The sequence below is a fragment of the Palaemon carinicauda genome, chromosome 16 (genome assembly GCF_036898095.1).
Source record: "Palaemon carinicauda isolate YSFRI2023 chromosome 16, ASM3689809v2, whole genome shotgun sequence".
Taxonomy (NCBI): Eukaryota; Metazoa; Arthropoda; class Malacostraca; order Decapoda; family Palaemonidae; genus Palaemon; species Palaemon carinicauda.
Window position 1 is genome coordinate 119,421,403 of NC_090740.1, and position 19,658 is coordinate 119,441,060.

The following is a 19,658-nucleotide window of genomic DNA, read 5'->3' on the forward strand; positions in this document are numbered from 1 at the left end:
TTGCAAAATTAAATCAATTAATTATGCGATAATTGAATCTGGAATATGTGTATAATGACAGGTTTGGACTACGAAATATCCCCTTTATAATAAACATATTTATTTCCTTTCACGCTGAGTGGCATTGCCAAACGTAAGAGTACTCGGTCTCTCCTCGTCATTCGGGTATAAGACCAAAAGAGCAGCAATAGCCTGGTGAGATGCGTTACCCCCGGAGGTATAACTCAGAAACCACACTCTCCCACAGATTGTAGAAACTGCCGTGTTGTAGTTAAGAAAGGGGTGGGGGGAGGTGGGAAAGGTGGAATCTGTGTGTGCGTATGTAGGCTATGCATATCTATCTGGATATTTAGCCATCGTTTTTGTCAGGTCGAGTACACTAGTAAGTCAATAAAGATTGAGTTTGATTGTTAAATAAAAGCATCATACGGCCGAGTTGAATCATATATGTATGACGACATTCTTGAATAGTGAAATAAGTTAATGATGAAGTTTAATCACAAAATACGTGAATGAGGACAAAGTTTAATCATGAAATAAGTTAATAACGACAAAGTTAAATGATAAAATAAGTGAATGAGGACAAAGAACAATCATGAAATAACTTAATAATGACAGAGTTAAATAACAAAATAAGTGCATGAGGACAAAGTTAATTCATGAAATAAGTTAATAACGACAAAGTTAAATGACAAAATAAGTGAATGAGGACAAAGAACAATCATGAAATAAGTTAATGATGACGAAGTTAAATTACAAAATAAGTGAATGAGGACAAAGTTTAATTATGAAATAAGTTAATAACAACAAAGTTAAATCACAAAATAAGGGAATGAGGACAAAGAACAATCATCAAATAAGTTAATGATGACAGTTAAATAACAGAATAAGTAAATGAGGACAAAGTTTAATCATGGAAAAAGTTAATTATGATAAAGTTAAATCACAAAATAAGTAAATGTGGACAAAGTTTAATTATGAAATAAGTTAATAATGACAGTTAAATCACAATATAAGTGAATGAGGGCAAAATGTAATCACAAAATAAGTTAATAATGACAGAGTTAAATCACAAAATACGTAAATGTGGACTAAGTTTAATAATGAACTAAGTTAATAATGATAAAGTTAAATTACAAAATAAGTGAATGAGGACAAAATGTAATCACAAAATAAGTTAATAATGGCAGAGTTAAATCACAGAATAAGTAAATGTGGACAAAGTTTAATTATGAAATAAATTAATAATGACAAAGTTAAGTTACAAAATAAGTGAATGAGGACTAAATGTAATCACAAAATAAGTTGATAATGACAGTTAAATCACAGAATACGTAAATGTGAACAAAGTTTAATCATGAAATAAGTTAATAATGACAAAGTTAAATCATAAAATAAGTGAATGAGGACAAAGATTAATCACAAAATAAGTGAATCATGGCAGAGTTGAACCATAAAATAAACAATGACAAAATTCAATGACAAATTAAGTGATTGATGACAGAGCTAACTTTTGAAATAAGTGAATGACAATAAAGTGAATCACGAAATAACTGAATGAATGATGCTAGAGTTGAATCGTGAAATAGGAGAATTATAACTGAGCTGATTTGGGAAATAAATATAAGTATCGTAAGATTATAGACGAACTTCTTATTACGATTAACGTTATATATTCATTGATTTAATGACTAGAGCATTAGAACATCACTAGGAAAAATAAAAGGTAACTAACGGTGATAATCAACACTGGGTTGTAAGTTTGAATAATGTATCTGATTATAGACGAACTTCTCATTACGATTAACGTTATATATTCATTGATTTAATGACTAGAACATTAGAACATCACTAGGAAAAATAGAAAGTAACTAACGGTGCTAATCAACAGTGGGTTGTAAGTTTGAATACCTTACCTTACCCGGCATCCGAACATAACCGTTACGCTGGCACCCGCATGTTCCAATTAGCAGGCTTCATTCGGCTTCTGCTATCTCGCATAGCATCGATGGAGTAATGTTTCTCTTCAGCTGTGTGTTTCAGAGTATCATCATTGTAATCTTTTTTGCTAAAATTTTCACCTTTAAAGAAGTTTTGTAGTTTTTCTGTTTTGTATTTCTGAGTATCGTCATTGTCATTCTTTTATATCCTCAAAGTTTCAACTTTTAAATTTTGTTTTTCTTCAGTTCATATTATTATTATTATTATCATTATTATTATTATTATTATTATTATTATCATTATCATTATTATTATTATTATTATTCGCAGGATACTATAAGCCCGAGGACTCCAACAGGCAAAAATCCCAGCGAGGAAGGAAAATAAGGAAATGAATAAACTATGTAGGCTATAAGAAGTAATGAATACCAATATAAAACATCTTAAAGTCAATAACAACGTTTATATATATATATATATATATATATATATATATATATATATATATATATATATATATATAACAATAAAGAGAGAATGATGTGCCTAAGTATACCCTCAAGCAAGAGAACTCTAACCCAAGACAGTGGAACACCTTGGTACAGAGGCTATGGCACTACCCAAGACTGGAGAACAATGGTTTGATTTTGGAGTTTCCTTCTGGATGAGGTGCTAACCCTAGCTAAAGAGTCTTTTCTACCCTAACAAGAGGAAAGTAACCACTGAACAATTACAAAATAGTTAACCTCTTGATCAAAGAATTGTTTGGTACTCTCGGTGTTGTCAGGTGTATGAGGACAGAGGGGAATGGGGAAAGAATAGGCCAGACTATTCGGTGTATGTATAGGCTAAGGTAAAATGAGCCGCAACCAGAGAGAGGGATCCAATGTAGTACTGTCAGGCCATTCAAAGGACCTAATAACTCTCTAGGGGTAGTATCTCAACGGGTGGCTGGTACACTGGCCAACCTATTACCTAGGTAACTGTATACTAGTTGAAAAGATGCGTTCTCAGGTCATTTGTTTTCGTATATTTGGTAAGAAAAGTCGTTTTCGTATATTTGGTAAGAAAAGTCGTGTTCGTATATTTGGTAAGAAAAGTCGTTTTCGTATATTTGGTAAGAAAAGTCGTTTTCGTATATTTGGTAAGAAAAGTCTCTTATTACTATCATTCTATATTCAGAATCTTATTTTTATCATAAAAACGCCATTTTTAAAAAGGATTAACTCATGAAAAATTCTCTTTTTAGTATAGTTATCCGTGCGTACGTTAAATTGCCTATCAGAATGTTCCTTGTACCAATATATTTGTCTGAGTAAAATCAATAGGCAATGAACGTCTCTGAGACCACTAGTCCCTGCTCAAGTTAGTGAGCTGAATAAAGGTGACCTTAACCAGATCTTAGCACAGAACGTAACTTTCATCATGTTGAGGCATGGTATTTTGACTCTCTCTCTCTCTCTCTCTCTCTCTCTCTCTCTCTCTCTCTCTCTCTCTCTCTCTCTCTCTCTCTCTCTCTCATTACCGTCAGTTTTGATTTGATGCGTGCACCATAGAAAATAATTAAATAGATGTATGAAAAATGTCTTATATTGATGAATCATGAATATATTGAGTTAAATCAGAGACCAATCATTTTGGGAATATCATAAGAACGCTTATTATCATCTTTGTCTACATCTTTTCCCACTTCTATGTGGGGTCGATGTTTCTGGTCAGCTTTCTCCATCTACCTCTGTCCCACACCTCATCACCGGTTAATAGCTTTGATCTAAGGTCATCCTTGATACAGTTTATCCACCTTCGCTTTGGTCTCCAATTCCTTCTCGTTCCCTGTACTTTCATTTCCATCACTCTCCTCCCAATATACTGTTCATCTCTTCTCATGACATGACCATACCACCTCAGTCTACTTTCTTGGATTCTCATCTGATAGTTTTCTAACTCCTGTGGTACCCCTAATTACTTCATTCAGTATCTTATCTCTTCTTGTCACCCCACACATCCATCTCAACATTCTCATCTCTGCTACATCCATCTTCTCTTCTGTCTTCCTTATTGCCCACGTCTCCGCTCCATACATCATTGCCGGTCTCACAACTGTCCTGTGTACTACTGGACCGTGTGTGTACTTTACCTTTCAACTTAACCCCTACTTTCCTGTCGCATAGTACTCCACGCACTTTTTTTCCAATTCTTCCATCCTGCTTGTATTTCTTTTTCTTAAGTTTGTTCTTTTTCTGTCGCTTATTGTTATTCCCATCATCATTTTCTCCATAGTTCTTTGAGTTGTAACTAGTTAATGTTCTAAGGCTTTAACAAGGCTCCAAGTTTCTGATCCATAAGTTAATACTGGTAGAACCATTTGATTAAATACTTTTCTTTTATGAGAAAGTGGCATTTTACATTTTATAATCCCATATTGCTTACCAAAAGCTCTCGATCCTATGTTTATCCTTTTAATTTCGGTCTCGTGTCCTGGGGAAACACTTACTGTCTGTCCCAAGTACGTCTGTAGCCCTTATTTGTTGTCTCTGTATTTTTATTGGACATTATCTTAGTTTTAGCCATGTTCATTTCCAATCTTACATTTTTGCTTTCTCTATTCAAATCTTCTGTCATGTTTTCCAATTCCTCTTATGATTTACTAAACAAATCTATGTCATCTGCAAATCTTAAGTTTTTAAGGTATTTTCTATTAATATTAATTCCTACAGTTTCCCAAACTGAATTTTTAAAAACCTCTAGGCATACTGTGAATAATTCTAAGTAGGCGTTTTCTCACTACCTTTATGTAGTTTTATGAGTGCTGTACTTTCTGTATAGATATAATCAAGTGTTCTAACATAAGATTCATCTATTGCTTGTCTTTGAAGGGCTTTCATTAATGCTGATATTTTGACAGAATCAAAAGCTTTCTCATAAACTATAAATTTCATATATAGCAGTTTGTCATGCTCTTTATTTTTATTAGCTAGTTAATTATATGGATAAGGTCAGTTGTTGAATACCCTCTTCTAAAGCCTGCCTGCTCTCTTGGGTTGTTAAAGTAGCTGTCTTTCTATCCGGCCTAATATGATCTTTGTAAATAGCTTATATATTACGGGGAGTAAACTTATTGGGCGGTAATTTGTGTCTTCCTTTTTGCGAATTAATATAATCATAAAGTTTTTCCAATCTCTAAGTATAGAGCATACTTGCAGACATTTTATGTAAAGCTCAGCTAGTTTTACTCCTCCATCCATTATTAAATCCTTTTATAGGCCATCTTCTCCTCCTGCTTTGCTTCTTGCCATGCCTTTTAATGGTTTCTTTACTTTTCCTATTGTTACGTTTGGTACCGGATCAGCTGTCTCCTTGTGTCTATTGACAGAGTTCTCTCTTATATCTGTTTTGTAGATAATATCTCCATTTTCGTCCTCTAAATAAAACATCTGTTGGCGCCCTGTCCATCCTTTCTTTAGTGTTTCCTCAATTTTGGCCTAATTGTGTTTACGAATGTCTTGGGTTTATAGTTTATTTATTATTTTGTATAGTTTTTATAATTCTATTTCATCTCTCTTAGATATAACCATCATTCCCAATCTTTTCTGTATTAGGTGTCTTCTTCTTCAATTTTTATCTTTGTTTCCTACCAACTTTTTTACACACACGATCAAAGAGTTGAAAACATCCCTCGCAAACCGGGGTCGGAGAAAGGGTCTTCACTCTTCTTTATCTTTCTTTATCCAATAAAAAAAGAATTATATTAAACACGGGGAAACTTCATTTTAAACCCCATCACAAAGAGAGACGACTGAGGTATAAACGTTTGAAACATCTTTGTTAATTAGCATTTCCCGTTCGCTACTCTCCATTTATAACGAAGTTTTCTTGGGATCAAGAAAAAAAAGAATTATATTGCAAACAAGAAACTTCATTTTAAACCCCATCACAAAGAGAGACGACTGAGGTATAAACGTATTAAACATCTTTGTTAATTAGCATTTCCCGTTCGCTACTCTCCATTTGTAACGAGTTTTCTTGGGACGCAGTCTACTGCTGTGTTGTTGACCCTTGGAATGTTGCCAGCGCCGAACCAAAAGCAGATTGGTAACTTCGTGTCGCCTTCGCCAGATTTGTTGGGTTTTACTGCATTGTTTAAAGCAATCGTCTTAGAAGAGGAACATTTCTGATATTTTAGTAGCCTAAACCCGAAGAATCTTATAAGGGAAAAGGAAGTCATAGCGTTGGATTACGAATAAATCCCAAATGATCAAATGGTTTTGATATTATTTTTATTATTATTATTAGCTAAACTACAACCCTAGTTGGAAAAGCATGATGCTATAAGCACAAGGGATCCAACAGGGAAAAATGGCCCAGTGACGATAGGAAACAAGGAAATAATATAAAAAAATAATAATAATCTTAGTAATTTCACGAATAAAATAATCTTAATAAATGTATGTCTTTATGTCGCTTGCTGTCTATAACTATGATTATATGCTGTAACAGTACTTAATCTATTATTTCTAGCAGTTCCTCTGTCATGTAATGTATTAGACTGGTCTCATTAGAATTCGAATTTTGGATTATAATGAGGTAATAAAAAGTGTGGATGAATGTAGGATTAAGATATATTTTCATTATTACTCTATGGTAAAGATTATTAATGGCGATTGTATATATGTATACAAACGCCTGCATACATGTATGAATCTAGTATGATTTTGTGCCTGAATCTGATGTTCTAGTGTTAATATATAATTTAATGGGAAAATGTAAATATTCTTCAAATGTCAATATATCATTTTACGGGAAAAGGTAGGCCTAATTATTGTTCTTGTGTCAATGCATCATTTTGGGGAAAATGTAAATACTGTATTGTTCTAGTATCAATATATATATATATATATATATATATATATATATATATATATATATATATATATATATATGTATGTATATATATGTATATATATATATATATATATATATATATATATATATATATATATATATATATATATATATATATATATCATTTTACAGGAAAAGATGAATATTGTTTTAGTGTCAAAATATCATTTTACAGGAAAATGTAAATATTCTTCAAGTGTCAATATATTTTACAAGAAAAGGTAAATTTTGTATCTTTTGTGAATATTCTCTTTATCATCCAAGTACCCATTATTTGAACACCTTTCTCCGTTTCATGATAGGTTACTGATAGATTGATCTTTCACACACGTAAAGCAACTGGTCGACAAAAAAAAAATGGTTAATACTGGTTTGAACTCTCATGGAGTTTAATCAGGTTTTCTACCAGTACACGTATAGACATCTCTTGTTTATGATATCAAAGTTGCCTTCATGCTTTATTTATTTTTTTTTTATTTATAATGCCGGAGGAAGATTAACGTACAGTAAATATTTTTTTTTATGTTGAACAGGCTTACATAAGTCTTTTTATAGTTTATACATAACATATCTGTTTTGATGTATTTTTCCTATTTTTCTTATTCAACCCAATCAAACTTTCCTTTAGATCTTTCGATAATATTATTCCTACACAATTTCTTCCTTCCATTTTTACTCCACTGTAATAAATTTTACAACCTTCGCCTAGTTCTCTTGCGTTATTTCCCTTCCACCTGGTCTCCTGCACACACACCACTCCAATCTTCCTTCTCTCCATGAGGTCAACCAGCTCCAGCCCTTTTCCAGTCATTGTCCCCACATTCAGAGTTGCTACTTTCATCCTCTCCTCAGATATTTTCCTCTGAGCTTGCCTCTTTGTCACTTTTTTTAAAATATTCTATTGTTAATTTCTCTTTCTCATGTCGTTTATCTATTTTCTTATTTCCTTTCATCACTGGGCTATTTTTCCCTATTGGAGCCCTTGGTCTTATAGAATCTTGCTTTTCAAACTAGGGTTGTAGCTTAGCTGATAATAATAATAATAATAATAATAATAATAATAATAATAATAATAATAATAATAATAATAATAATAATAATAATAATAATTGCAGTTTTTTATCGTTTGTTTGGAAGATTTAAAGTCTGTCATGACAGAAGTACAATGACATGGAAACCGACCATATAAACATTTAATCAGCACCAGGAACCTTTCCAAGGCAGTACCAAGGAGTGCCAGGCAATGGCTGCTGATGCCTCACTAGTAAAGATATAACCTCCTTGACCTGTAGGCTTTAAAAACACTCCCAAGAACACTTGGTTCACAATAACGTGTTTACTTATGGTGGCCTGGTGGTAGCATCCTTGCCTGGTGATTGCCAAGACTGGGGTTCGAGTCCTGCTCAAACTCATTAGTTCCTTTGGTCGTTGCAATTTCACTGTCCTTGTGAGCTAAGGATGGGTGGTTTTGGGGAGCCTATAGGTCTATCTGCTGAGTCATCAGCAGCCATTGCCTGGCCCTCCTTGGTCCTAGCTTGGGTAGAGAGGGGGCTTGGGTGCTGATCATATGTAATATGGTTAGTCTCTAGGGCATTATTATTATTATTACTATTATTATTACTTGCTAAGCTACAACCCTAGTTGGAAAAATAGGATGCTATAAGCCCAGGGGCCCCAACAGGGAAAATAGCCCAGTGAGGAAAGGAAACAAGGGAAAATTAAATATTTTAAGACCAGTAACATCTAAATATCAGTCTCTACTTTAACAAGGGGTAAGTTATAGCTTAGTGATAGGGCGGGAGTGGGAGGGGATGGAGGGGACTTGTATGAAGGAATGGGAGAGCCAACAGGTTAGATCGAGACGTGGTAGAGAGGTTCGGTGGGTCTACAGTAGTCCTATGGGTGGGACAATGTCACTGTCCCTTGCTCTGCGATTCATGAGCGACCTTTAAACCTTTAAAGAAGTGGATATACTTGCTTGAACTCGGAGTTACTTGCCATGTCAGTATTACTGTAGTATACCATATATTTCATTTCACTTGGAAATGGTAATTGTCATGAAAATTCAAATTTTTTTTAGGTTGAATTACACATTTCCATGGATCATGTGACGTTTTATGGTGCATCACGCAGCTTTATTAAAGCAATAAGGGTTGTAGCGAAGAGATTCTTATGGTAATAAATTCTTATTTTAATTGAGGGCAAAAAGAGGGAGAGAGAGAGAGAGAGAGAGAGAGAGAGAGAGAGAGAGAGAGAGAGAGAGAGAGAGCGGCAAGGTGAGGTGTTGTGATGACTGTATACACACATACATACTCTCTCTCTCTCTCTCTCTCTCTCTCTCTCTCTCTCTCTCTCTCTCTCTCTCTCTATATATATATATATATATATATATATATATATATATATATATATATACATATATATATATATAAATATATATATATATATATATATATATATATATATATATATATATATATATACTGTATATATATATATATATATATATATATATATATATATATATATATATATATATATATATATATACATATATATCACGAAAGCTGACACGTGATGAGTATGAAATATGTATCATAGCCACAGAAGGATAAATTATTAGACTTGACAAGAATTAGTACTTCAGTATTATTATTATTATTATTATTATTATTATTATTATTGTTATTATTATTATTATTATTATTATTATTATTATTAGCCAAGCTACAACCCCAGTTAGAAAAGTAGGATGCTACAAGCCTAAGAGCTAAAGCAGAAAAAAATAGCCCAGCGAGGAAAGAAACCGACAGAATAGCATGCCTGGGTGTAGGTCCACCCTCAAGCAAGAGGACTCTAACCTAAGGCAGTAAAAGACCATGGTACAGAGACTAATGCACTACCCAAGACTAGAGAACAATGGTTTAATTTTGGAGTCTCTCTCTCCTAGATGAGCTTCTTTTCATAGTTAAAGAGTCTATTCTATCGTACCAAGAGGAAAGTAGCCACTGAACAATTGCAGTGCAGTAGTTAACCCTGAGTAAGGAAGAATTTTTCAGTCATCTTAAAGTGTTGTCAGATGTATGACGAAAGAAAAGAAGTTTAAAGGTTTAAAGGTCGCTCATGAATGGCAGAGTTAAGGATAGTGACATTGCCCTATCAAGCAGGACAAGAGCCTAGAGGCTGACCATATTACATATGATCAGCACCCAAGCCCCCTCGCCACCCAAGCAAGGACCAAGGAGAGCCAGGCAATAGCTGCTGATGACTCAGCAGATAGACCTATAGACTCCCCCAAATCCCCCATCCTTTGCTCACAAGGATGGTGAGGTTGCAGCGACCTAATAAACTAACGAGTCTGAGCGGGACTCGAACCCCAGACAATTTTATGTATGTGTAAGTAAAGGAAAAATGAGCCGTAATCAAAGAAGGATCCAATTTAGTAGTATTTGGCCAGTTAAGTGACCAAGTAACTCTCTAGTGGTAGTATCTCAATGGGTAGCTGGTGCCTAGGCCAACCTAGTTGGCTAAATATGAGTGACACTGACTGACTCACAATGAGACTACATATACAAAGTGATGGCTATCAGTTTCTTGATAATTCCAGATAAGTCAGATTTTACATATGAGGATAATACCGGATTAACGGAAATCAGACCAGGGCTTAGGCTTAAGTTGTGACCTTTGGCAAATACAGTATGTAGATTTATCATTATCATTATTTATTATTTATTCAAGAGATATTATTGAATCCCTTTAGTACAGCTCTATTTCAAATTTCAGTTGTAATTCTTGACTGCAAATTTCCTTTTGAAAAACACATTCGGTCTGTTTCTTCTTCAACTTTACAAAATATTAGCTTGTTCAGAAAGTCCTTTAAGATTTTCGTTGATCAATCTATCCTGAAAAAAATGTTTTAATTCTTTCATGCTACCTTGTTTCGAGCATTGTTCTCCTGTCTGGTCTTCAGCTGCTGGCTCTCATCTTAATTTGTTATCATCACTATTATTATTATTATTATTATTATTACTTGCTAAGCTATAACTCTAGTTGGAAAAGAAGGATGCCATAAGCCCAAGGGCTCCAACAGGGAAAATAGCCCAGTGAGAAAAGGAAACAAGAAAAAAAATATCTTAAGAACAGCAACATCTAAAAAAAAATATATCCTAAATAAACTAGAAAAACATTAACAAAACAAGACAGATTTCTTATTCCTGATCTTGGCATTATTCTTTGTCGTTTTAAATAAGATTTTTCATAATTCTGACCATCCTTTGTATTCCGATCTTCCCAAACTGTACCAAGCAGTCCGTAGTACTGGGTATGCAGATAATTCTAACAGTCATGCTCTATAAGCCTTAACATTGCAAAATATTCTAGTAGTTATATTACAGACATGACCAGACTGTAGAATGATCTTCCTAATCGGGCAGTTGACTCGGTGGAATTCCAGAATGTCAAACTTCGTATGTTTTTATGTTGAACAGTTTGAAAGTAAGTCTCTCTCCACATTTCAATTATGACAGATCTATTTTAACACTGTTACTGGTCTTCAGATAGTTTATATTTTTCCATTACTTCTCAGATATGGTTTGATTATATTTCCTTTCCTCACTGGGCTATTTTCCCTGTTGGAGCCCTTGAGTTACTAGCATCCTGCTTTTCCAACTTGGGTTGTAGTTCACCTAATATACATACATTATATATATATATATATATATATATATATATATATATATATACATATATATATATATATATATACATACATACATACATACATACATACATACATACATACATATATATATATATATATATATATATATATATATATATACACACATATATATATATATATATATATATATATATATATATATATATATATATATATATATATGTGTGTGTGTGTGTGTGTGAAATACCTGATTAAGTAAGGCATGTGTGTGTAAATTATCCAGCAATTACTCATATAGATTAATAAAAGGTCTGAGCAAACTGGTTTGTTGCCTGGAATTGCTTTGTGCACGATTCAGATTCAGGGGCGAGGCATAGCCTTTGCAATGGCGCCTCTATAATTCATCTTCTCTTATACTGTTTTGTCTTTTCTTCCAAATCAGGTTTAATACTTGTTTATTTTTCTAAAGTCCTTTCACTGAATAAAAATTATCCTATTGTTTTCTTTTAGTTTCCTCATGAGGTTATTGAAGCTTTATTATTTCATTTCTTTCTTTTCTATCATTCCTAGAAAAACAACAAAAACTTGGTAAAATCTTCTTCATTTTCACAAAAAGTAGTTTACATTTCCCCCATTGTGTCTATTTACAATATTTAATTTTAACGCATTAGTTCTTCCTCTAAAAAAATATCACTCTTGCTTATGTATTGTCCTATATTTCCTCTTTGATTTCTTTCTTTCACATTCTATACATTTCAAAATTCATATTACTTTATTTCTTTCCATTTTCAGTGTACAACTTTATGGTTTCAGGGTTTATTAATCTTGGTCTTCGTTTTCATTTAACTTCTTACGTTTTTGGTGTGGGAATCTTGTTCTGTGCGTGGAGCTAGAACACGTTTTTTAAAATGCATTTTCATAAGAACGTAGATTTTGATCTTTTCTTTCTTTTTAGCTTGCCTTGCTCAAGTGAGCAAGACCGGCCTCTTGCTGTAGTACAGTATACGAGTAAACTTTCTAAACATGGCTTAGTTAAGCCTTTAGAAAGATTCGTCAAAATAATGAAATAAATTATACCTTCTTCCTTGTCAAAATGTTAGAAAAATAATGCTTTGAGGAACAAAATAAGTGTTCCTCTCGTAGTCATTTGGAACCCCTCCTTTAGTTTAAACCTTACAAACCAATGTAATTCAGTCCTTTACTTCATCATTGCCATACAACAGCAAATGTGTTACAAACAATCCCATCAAATATGGTTTGCTCTTTTTCAGCGACCTTGGAGTTGGGCTTTTGTAATATCATTAATAGTATCTTCATTGGCATAAAGATGTCAATATGAAGCCCTTTAAACTTGCAAAGTCTAGACCTTCCTCTCTATATTAAAATGAAAAAAGAAATTCAATCAAGACTATTTTTTTCCAGAGCATCATTCACTTATTGATTACTTTCTGCCAATATTGCCTTTTATCTCAAATACTTTCTAAAAATATTCATGTTTTCCCTTCTATTTCACTTTTCATCTTGCTCTTATATTCATGAGCCATTGTCTGATACTTTAGATTCTGACTCTGAAGTCATAGCAAAACAATTGGAAAGGCACCTCTGGTAGTGGTATCACTCGCCCCAGTTTTAATACCGACACTCTTTAGGGGTGAGCGAGCTGGATATATTCCTAGCATTCCATGCAACTTTTTTTTCTTGTATATTTAGCAGTATTTATAGCTTTGAAATGGTGCTTTAAGGAGCATTTCACTGGGTAACACAGGTTCCTCGCCCAGAAATAGATTTTTCCTTCGTCAAAATCCCTTTTCTGGGAGGCTCAAATGGGATATAGCATAGTAAATTGTCCGAGATAATTAGATAATTGTTGCTGATCTTTTAAACATCTACACAATTCACTGATTTTTCATCCAAAAAAAGACGTATGTAGGGTAATAATTCATTGAGCAGTAAAAAATATCAATATATTTTTGTCTGAAAAATGAAGATCAAATATATTCAATTACTTATACTAAGTACTAATCCTACGATTCAATCATCTTTCTACATTTCCCTGGAGCAATTGCACCCTTTCTCATGTGTTCAACACAACTCTTGAGTGGAGGGGAAGGGTGTGTCATATTTAGCACTTAGATGCTCAATTTAGAAACTGAATATCAAGCACTACTCATACTCTCTAATAAATACAATCATTAGCATTCCATAAAAAAATCAGAGTTAATTAGGGTATCACCTCAGAACAATAACAATCTAAACACACAAATGTATAGCAATAGACATAACTACAACAAACTAGGATTCAATTAGTTTTTTTGTCATGAAACTGAAAATCTAAATTGAGAGAATTGTGACACTAAATTGTCATGTATAACCGTACACTATAATGTGAAATACAGTAAACGCTATTGAAATATTGTGTCACAACTACTTGAATCAACAAAAAGAGTTGAATAAAATATCCTTGTACTTATTTATGTATACCAATGTAATAGTTTATGAGAGAATATATCAGTGACGATAAAAAAGGAAACAATGGTACACAAGATCTACAACAACAAACACTAACAATACACTGAGCTTCTAAGTGCTACTGCAGTTGAAATTCATAAGTACTGTAATGAAATCCCCATGCATTCTGGTTGGGTGCAACTCAATATTACAACTCTGGAGTTAGTTTACACAGCATACCACCACTCAATAATCCTTTTCTCTATTTATACAGAAATAAATATAGAAATAGTACTCTCTTGCACTTCATAAGATTCACACATCTTTCAACATGCTTCAATAAAACTCTACTCACTAAAATATTCACTTTGCACTAGTAAATCAAAATTGTCAATGCTGATTTTGCACAATGTTACCGCTGTGCTGTTTGCATATCACTCAATGGTCCCATTTTCCCTGGGTTCCACTTTCACTTTTACTGGGATGTCCTCATCGTCCAAATCAACTCCGGCTACCAGAGGTTTTATCACAGTCTTGATTTGATTTAGGGCTTTTTGGTAAACATTATTATCCTCCTGTAAAAAGAAAAGAAAAAAATATTTAGGGCTAGATTCTTGGGGAATGGCTCACATTTGCACTATGAAGTATAATTACGAGATGGTGGACAGCAAGATGGAAAAATAAAAGCTACAATTGGGGTAAAATAGAGGGCTATAAAGTGGGAGCAGCTATGGGACGAAGGGACGACACAAAGGCACTGTGTGACATGAAATGAGGCTAATACTCCACATGGGGAACTGTAGGTAGTTAGAATGTCCAGCCAAAAAGTTAATACATAAATACACAGCTCAGACAAATTAAGACCTTTTGGCTGCTGGCTTTTTCTTATATACAGTACACAACACACACACAAACACATTTAAAATGACTTTAAATACTTATTTCCACAAGGCAACTAACTACAATTCACTAGTAAGCTTAAAAACATCTTCATAAGTTGCTACTTTGCTAATTAAATTGGTGAAATTTACTGCATTACAAATTAAGACAGGTAGTAAATGAGAAATGGAAAACTAAACAACAAATATTATTTAATGAAAACAATGACAATATCAGAAATAACCAACCTGTATGCTGCCATACAATGTATTTAAAGAAAACATTGTTATAACAATTAAAAGATATTTGGGAAGATTCTCTAAGAAAGTATCAAATAACAACGGGTGTAAAATCCACTCATCTTTAACCTATATCTTTTAAAACTAAACTACACTTTAAAACTATATTGATCCTGACTTTATAGAGATGCAACTACAGAAAAAGTACCAAACAAGGAGTAACAATTTATACCTCATATTTGTGAACCTTAACATAGGCATTAGGCAGGGCAATAAGAGGGTCATTATGAAGGCAGACTCTATTAACCTAGTGATGTTACTCTACCATGGCGCAAGCAAAGGAAAATCTTGTCAATTAACCCTTTTACCCCCAATGGACGTACTGTTACGTTCACAAAACTCATCCATTTACCCCCATCGACGTACCATTACGTCCTTGCAAAAAACGGCTAATTACATTTTTTTGCATATTTTCGATAACTTTTTGAGAAACTATATTTTCGATAACTTTTTGAGAAACTTCAGGCATTTTCCAAAAGAATGAGACCAACCTGACCTCTTTATGACAAAAATTAAGGCTGTTAGAGTAATATAAAAAAAATATATTGCAAAATGTGCTTGAAAAAGGGTTAAGGATCTGTGCCGAGTCCTTTACTGTTGTTATAGTAAAGGAGGACGCTGCAAAGACGTGCAGAACATAGGCCCTTGACAACTGCTACAAATAGATAGCTTAGTGATAACAGCATAACATTAGAAAGAGTGAGTTAGTGAAAATATTTAAAGTCTAGAATTGTGGGAATGCTGAGGACTGAAAATTGGACTGTAAAAGTAAAAAAATAAATAAAAATATCATTTGGACTGTAGAAGAAACAAAAAGAAGACAATTTAGGAAAGTGAATATGCCCATTGTGGGGAAAGTGTAATAGTGGCTTAAAACAGTCCAAACTTCATTAAAAACTACAATATTAGGAATACAACCTATTATAATTTTTAAATACACATTTAATGATCTGATAAGATGAAAGTGTTGTAAATATTCCTTTTGATATTACTGTACTTGAAAACTGAACTTTCACATAAAACATGTTTGTTTGCAAATAATATCAAACTGCCCCTGCATTCTGGAATTGGGTTTCTGAAATATTTTTCAAGATTTAGTAGTATTTGTAATAGTTTGGGCTCTTTAAAGGTTTTTTTAAAGGCGGCTCATGAATGGCAGAGGCAAGGGACAATGACATTGTCCTATCGAGCAGGACAGTGCCCTGGAGACTGACCATATTTACATATGATCAGCACCCAAGGCCCCTCTCCACCCTAGCTAGGACCAAGGAGGGCCAGGCAATGGTTGCTGATGACTCAGCAGATGGACCTATAGGCTCCCCCAATCACCCCTCCTTAGCTCACAAGGATGGGGAGGTTGCAGTGTCCAAAGAAACTAAAGAGTTTGAGTGGGACTCAAACCCCAGTCTGGCATTCACCAGACAGGGACATTACCACATCGGCCACCATAACCCTCTTGCATATATCAGGTATAATAGCGGTTTATAATTGGAGACAAACAGAGGTAAATAAGAAGCCTCAATGGTAACGTAGGATTGGGCCATGTTACTGTCATTAATAAAATTCTTAACCAGACCACTGATTTACCATTCTTAACTCTCATTCACTTTATACATATAGTACATATAGAAAATTATTCTTAAAAAGCCAGAAAACGAATGAAAAAACAAATTTAAAAAGTACTTTGCATTTTTCCTAGCCATACAAATCTCGTCTAAAGGAGATTAGTTTGGCGCAAGCTGGAATTGGTTGTTGAAATGGATAAAAAGCAGTTATCCAGCTGGAGAGGATGTGGGGCAAAGTAAGTTGGTTCTCTATTCACTTTTGATACTTCGACCTAGAATTAGAGAGGTAGATTGGCGAGGAGTTATATTAAAGGACTTGAGTTTGTATGGCTAGGAAAAATTAAAATTACTTTTAAAATTTATTTGTTCCTACGCGAGATACAACCCTTTATCCTTTCATTAGGGAGACTTGCTGCTTGGAGGGTCAGAAGTCCTCTTAGAACAAACCGGAAGATTCTGTAACTTCTCTGAAAGTGTTCAAGGTTTGATGTGTAGAGAAGTGAAGCAAAGACACTACAATCCTCTATCTGTTTATCATAGGAATGACAAACTGATAAGTCCTGGGACTTACAATTCTTCATACCATACGAAATAAAAGGAACCCTTCCCTGACTGATATGTCAGTAAGAATCCAACACCAGGCAAATGGGTACTGGGTTGGTGCTCTAAAATGTAACTTAGCAACTTGTAACAACTCTACTGCTGACCCGGAGAGATAAGCAGAAGATTGAAAAAGAACCTGTTATACTAGATTCATTCCCAACTTATATAAAAAAATTACCATAGATGAGATACAATCTGTCCCATGAGGGAGCTGGACTTGCTAAACAGGTCCAAGCATAAAGGTGTCAAGGGACTTGTGAGTACATTCTCTCAGGTAGAAGGCCATGAAGGTGATCTGCCTCTTCCAGACACCTGCCTTCATCACTTGGCACATCACATTCCTGGACACTCCTTTCTTGGACCTGCCAGTGCTAAAGAAGTTTTCTTGGACCTGCCAGTGCTAAAGAAGTTTTCTTGGACCTGCCAGTGCTAAAGAAGTTTTCTTGGACCTGCCAGTGCTAAAGAAGTTTTCTTGGACCTGCCAGTGCTAAAAAAAAAGTCTCTTACACTCAGGCCTGAGGTGACAGGTTCTCATCAGACAGCACCACAGAGCCCTCAGGGGACAAAAGAGCATCGCCAAGAGGGTGGGGATGGAGAAGAATTCCAACCTGGGGTCACGTGCAGCCGGATTCCGAGTCTTAGCCATGAAGACCGACACAAAACTAGACTTCCTTCCATCCACAACTCTCGGTGACTCCACAAGAAAGACAGCGCAACTCACTCTCTCCACTGACGCTAAGGCTAGCAAAGAGACAGTCTTCAGAGTCTTTATTTGACTGTTGCACAGTACTGTCCAATGTGTTGAATACAGACGAACTGAGCAGTATTCAAACTTACCATTTTAATTTGCCTTTATAGACCCTGGTTTGAATTTTGCTTATATTCTATTGGGTTATAAACGGATTGAAACCTTACATAAGTGGTGTCAAGTTATGAGATTAACCACTTCGCTGCCGTTTTATGATTTTTGGAACAATTTATTCTAATCTCCTTTGGATTGTTCTTTTACTGTAGTGTATGATGTTTTAATCTTGAATATTACAATTTCTTCTATGCATTTATCCACTATTGTTCTTTTAGTTTCAATTTGAAAATTCATATTCTTTAGGTGTATTGCACAAAAGCAACTGTTTTGATAATAAAGGAGTTAAAACAGAATACATGTAGTTCATAATACCTGATATTGGTCTGTATTTGTACAATATTTCATCCTCCCTTTTAATGACTAATTTCACTGGGAAAATCTAGTCCTTTTTAATACTGTACATCTAATTCCTTTAGCCTTTCATTAATACAAATCTGTTTGGACAAAATCATTGCAAAAATTACTTGAAATATACTATCTGGTTTTGTAACTCTACTACTACTACTACTACTACTACTACTACTACTACTACTACTACTACTACTAGTTGAAAAAGCAAGATGCTATAAGCCCACGGGCTTCGGGACAGAAAAGTAGCCCAGTGAGGAAAGGAAACTATGAAATAACTAAAAGCAAAGTAATGAACAATTAAAATAAAATATTTTAAGAAAAGTAATAACGTTAATATAGATGCAACATATACACATGATAAAAACTAAAAAAAAAAAAAAACAAGAGAAAGAGAAATAAGAGAATACTGTACAGTAGTGTGCCAGAGTGTACCCTCCTTAAACAAGAGATTGAGTGATTATCAGTTATCTGGTATCCTGACATCCAAGGTCATTAACACTTTTACCCCCAAAGGACAGACTCGTACGTTTCACAAAACACATCCCTTTACCCCCATGGACGTACCGGTACGTCCTTGCAAAAAAAATGCGATAAAATGTTATTTTCATTAGTAAAATAAATTTTTGAATATACTTACCCGATAATCATGTAGCTGTCAACTCCGTTGCCCGACAGAATTCTACGGAAGGGATACGCCAGCGATCGCTATACAAGAGGGGGGTGTACTCACAAGCGCCACCTGTGGCCAGGTACTGCAGTACTTCTTGTTGACACCACCTCAATTTTTCCTCGGTCCACTGGTTCTATGGGGAGGAAGGGTGGGTCAATTAAATCATGATTATCGGGTAAGTATATTCAAAAATTTATTTTACTAATGAAAATAACATTTTTCAATATTAATCTTACCCGATAATCATGTAGCTGATTCACACCCAGGGAGGTGGGTGAAAACCAGTGTACATGTATATCAAGAAGCTAAGTATCCCGTATTTCATATTATCAGTTATTCAAAATAACAATGAAATTATAAGTACCTGGTAAGGAAGTCGACTTGAGCCATTACTCTGCCTTAAATAAGTTCGTCTTCCTTACTGAGCGCAGCGTTCCTCTTAGGAGGCTGAACA

At 34.3% G+C, this 19,658-nt stretch overlaps 2 protein-coding genes across 4 annotated transcripts in view; both read right to left on the bottom strand.

Annotated features, from left to right (window-relative positions):
• LOC137655833 (catenin alpha-like) overlaps positions 1–19,658 on the bottom strand; it is a 486,208-nt gene that overhangs the window by 301,138 nt on the left and 165,412 nt on the right. The gene's annotated exons all lie outside the window — the stretch shown is intronic.
• Positions 13,518–19,658, bottom strand: part of LOC137655832 (cell division cycle and apoptosis regulator protein 1-like) — a 70,014-nt gene continuing 63,873 nt past the window's right edge. The window contains exon 21 of the mRNA XM_068390005.1: positions 13,518–14,547. Within this exon, the coding sequence (XP_068246106.1) occupies positions 14,407–14,547 (141 nt within the window). The 3' untranslated portion in view covers positions 13,518–14,406. The remainder of the gene's footprint in view (positions 14,548–19,658) is intronic.